We start from the raw sequence: 3,744 nt of genomic DNA, 5'->3' as shown, positions 1-3,744 counted from the left end.
AGAATGCTGGAGGCAAAAACCTCTCAAGCTTGCATAGTATAAGAACTATACGTTCTTCTAGTTTCTCTAATTCACTCCGCTTTAGGGTCCTTGAGCATAAGTCTTGGAAGAAGTTGCCCAACTCAAACAACACAATACTAATGTCTTTATCCACAAACCCTCGTAACCCAATTGGAAGAATTCGTTGTAGTAGCTCATGACAGTCGTGACTTTTCAAACTAGATAATCTACCATTTTTTGCATTCACTGACCTTGATATGTTGGCTGCATAGCCATCCGAATACTTGACTGATTTCAAAAAGTCATAAAAACCATCTCTTTCATTGGGGTTTAATGAAAAGAAAGCCCGAGGCTTGTCATATGATCCATCAGGACGTTGTTTCAAATGCAACGTGTGCTTGAAGTTCATATTTTGCAAGTCTATTCGTACCTTATCAGTGTCCTTGTTTTTCCCCTCAATGTCCAACAAAGTACCATAAGTACTCTCACTAATGTTCTTCTCCACATGCATGACATCAATGTTGTGCTTAAGCTTTTTATTTTTCCAGTATGGAAGCTTGTACAAAATACTTACCTTTGACCAATTTGGTTCCCCAATGAGTTGTCTCTTCTTGTTACTTGGATGTTTTCCTAAAATTATATTTGGCATTCTATCTAGCTGCTCTTGTATCTTTCCCAATTGTAATTCTAAAGATTTCTTCCGTTTCTCTGGTAAACCATTATGCAACCGACTATGTCTCCAATGATGTTCCATAGGTAAATAAGCTCGATGGTTAATGAATCCAATTTTACTTTCCAAAACTTCTGAATATGGTTGATCGTTACAAGTGTAACAAGAATGATAACACTTTGTCCTCCATCCGGACACATTACCAAATCCAGGATAGTCATGTATTGTCCACAACAAAATTGCACGCATCTGAAAATGCTCTTTACTATAAGCATCATAAGTTTCTAAACCTTCTTCGCACAACTCCTTCAACTCATCAACCAATGATTTCAAGTAAATATCAATCTCATTCCCCGGTTGATGGGGACCGAGAATAAGCAAGGATAACATAAAATATGGCTCATTCATAACCAACCAAAGCGGTAGATTATAAGGGATAAGTATGACAGGCCACATATTATAGTTATTGTTCATATTCCCAAAAGGATTAAATCCATCTGTAGCCAACCCTAACCTTACATTGCGAGGTTCGAGGGCAAAATCAGGATGTTGCAAATCAAATTCCTTCCACTCCTCACTATCAGCCGGATGCCTCATTATCCCATCGTCCACACGTTTGTCTATATACCATCTCATGTCCTTAGCTCTTTGGCCTGACATGTACAATCTCCTCAGTCTCGGTGTCAACGGAAAGTAACGCAATACTTTATGAGGAATTTTCTTACCTTGGGTACGTGTATCTTTGTACCTAGGCACCTCACACACCGGACATTTATCAAGGTTTTCATTTTCCTTCCAAAATAGTGCACAATCATTTTTGCATGCATCTATATGCTCGCATGACATGCCCAAGTCACGTAATATCTTCTTTGCTTCATAAGTTGACCTCGGAACCAAGTTACCTTTCGGTAAAACCTTTGTCAGCAATTCTGGCATCATATCAAGTCCCTTATTACTCAAGTTGGTCATTACTTTTACATTCAACATCTCAATAACAAACTTCAAGATACTATAATCAGTGCAATCCGAATACAACTCACGTTTTGCATCTTCCTCAAGTTTGTCAAAATGACGCACCTCCTCATCTTCGATTGCATTTCTTGGTTCCCCTCTAATTCGATCACCTACCAAGGCATCGATGTCATCCATATGATCACTATCCGACATTTCATTATCATGAATGTTCTCATTCAATACACGAGATTCACCATGATTATACCAATTAATGTAAGATTGCATAATTCCACGATGAAGCAAATGGATACACACAGTTTGAGGAGATTGTTGATAGCAATTCACACAGTGAATACACGGGCACGGAATATTACCACTCAAGTCCACAACCGCTCTTGCAGAATTAATAAATGTATTGACCCCTTTAATATATGGATGACTTAATCTGCCATCGGGTGTCTTACCCATTGTTATCCAACTTTTATCCATGTTTGACTACAATTATAAGATGAATCCTACTTTAGTAAAATAAGGACAACTCATGAATAATGTATTCTAACATCTAAGTCTATAAGCTACTTAGATAAAGTTCTATCATATTCATGAATGCATAAGTCTATATTTATACTTAAACAAATATACGTTGCACACACAAATATCATATCTAATTAACAAGTTTCATTCACATTTGCAAGAAACTAAAAACACTCCCAATATGAATTTAAACCACCTTATAACACCATGCAAGCCACCCGCTTGCTCCAACACAACAACCCACCACAAAACCAATCACAAACATCACAAGTATAGAGTGCTTACAAGTATTGAAATCGAATAAAGTAATATTCACCACATCTAATCAACAATACTCATTCACATTTGCAAGAATTAAAAAACACTCCCAATATGTATTTAAACCACCTTATAACACCATGCAAGCCATCCGCTTGCTCCAACACAACATACCACCACAAATCCAATTTCCAAAATCACAAGTATAGAGTTTTATAAGGTTTTCAACTAAAATTTACTTTGCTCAAGCTAAGTTTACAACTTTCAGAAAAATCCAAAGTTATTGTAAACAATGTATATTTAGCCTACAAAAGAAAAGTTAAATTTATAAGTACTTCAACCTTTATAACGAATAGCTCTTATGGAATCCTTATGAAAGGACCCGCTGGTATCATCCACCAAAGAAACTGTACTAACCCACTTTTATTTTCATTATGTAATAATAACACTACATTGTTTTATCCTCAATGTTCAAAATAACATGAATTTCTAAACTCAAAATACTACACATTGGAAAATGTACTAAAAAAACTAAAGCTACAGTATCCACAACATGGCATTGCAATAAAATACTACAACTATTAAGTTTTTAACATAACAATACAATTTTGCCATTAACAAACCAATTAATAACACTGCCCAACAACTGTAGCACACCTCAATCACTTAAGGGGGAAAGCAAATAAGAAAGTAAATGAAACTAATTATGGTTCAATAACTTACCATCTTCAGCACCAAAGGCACAACACAGACGCAGAGTTTTAAGCCACATCACAAACACTTATTTCTCATAGAGCTAAATGCACTCTTTATTTATCCATACAACTCTGTTAATAGGTTAACAACAATGTCTATCATTCTCCAAGTACATCAAAACCTTAAAGTTAATTGTTTAATATACAAAAAGCATATCCCTCTATTTTGAATTCCATAGAACAATTCACAAATTCAGAACAGAAAAGTCTTTAAAATAAGTAACAATTACATATAAAAAACTCAATCACAACAATGTCAACATATATAAAAAAATAAAAATTCAATTGCAGTATCTCATATTCTTTCTGCCAAAAAGTTAATAAAATACAATGCCCAAATATCACCTATCATGAGACATAGAAAGTTTGCAAATCAATACATCATTACATGTGACCCAAAATATGGCAACTATTCAGGCATTCAATGGGAAATAGATTATCCTGGATTTCAATTTCCTAAATATGAAAACAGGGGACACATAAATGGGAATATGTTTCCAAGTCTAATAAGCATCTTAACACTTATATCCCTGCAGTTCCCATCATTATTTATAATTTATATTTCTCCTTCTC

At 34.9% G+C, this 3,744-nt stretch overlaps 1 protein-coding gene across 1 annotated transcript; it reads right to left on the bottom strand.

Annotated features, from left to right (window-relative positions):
- Positions 1-243: 243 nt before the first annotated feature.
- On the bottom strand, positions 244-2,092 carry LOC115967234. The gene is made up of 2 exons (XM_031086289.1): positions 431-2,092; positions 244-288 (listed from the first exon to the last, which is right to left on the bottom strand). Exons 1-2 carry the CDS (start codon positions 2,090-2,092, stop codon positions 244-246), a joined length of 1,707 nt encoding a protein of 568 aa, XP_030942149.1.
- Positions 2,093-3,744: the final 1,652 nt, after the last annotated feature.

Source organism: Quercus lobata, chromosome 11 (genome assembly GCF_001633185.2).
Source record: "Quercus lobata isolate SW786 chromosome 11, ValleyOak3.0 Primary Assembly, whole genome shotgun sequence".
NCBI lineage: Eukaryota > Viridiplantae > Streptophyta > Magnoliopsida > Fagales > Fagaceae > Quercus > Quercus lobata.
This window is presented reverse-complemented; position numbering and strand designations above follow the sequence as displayed.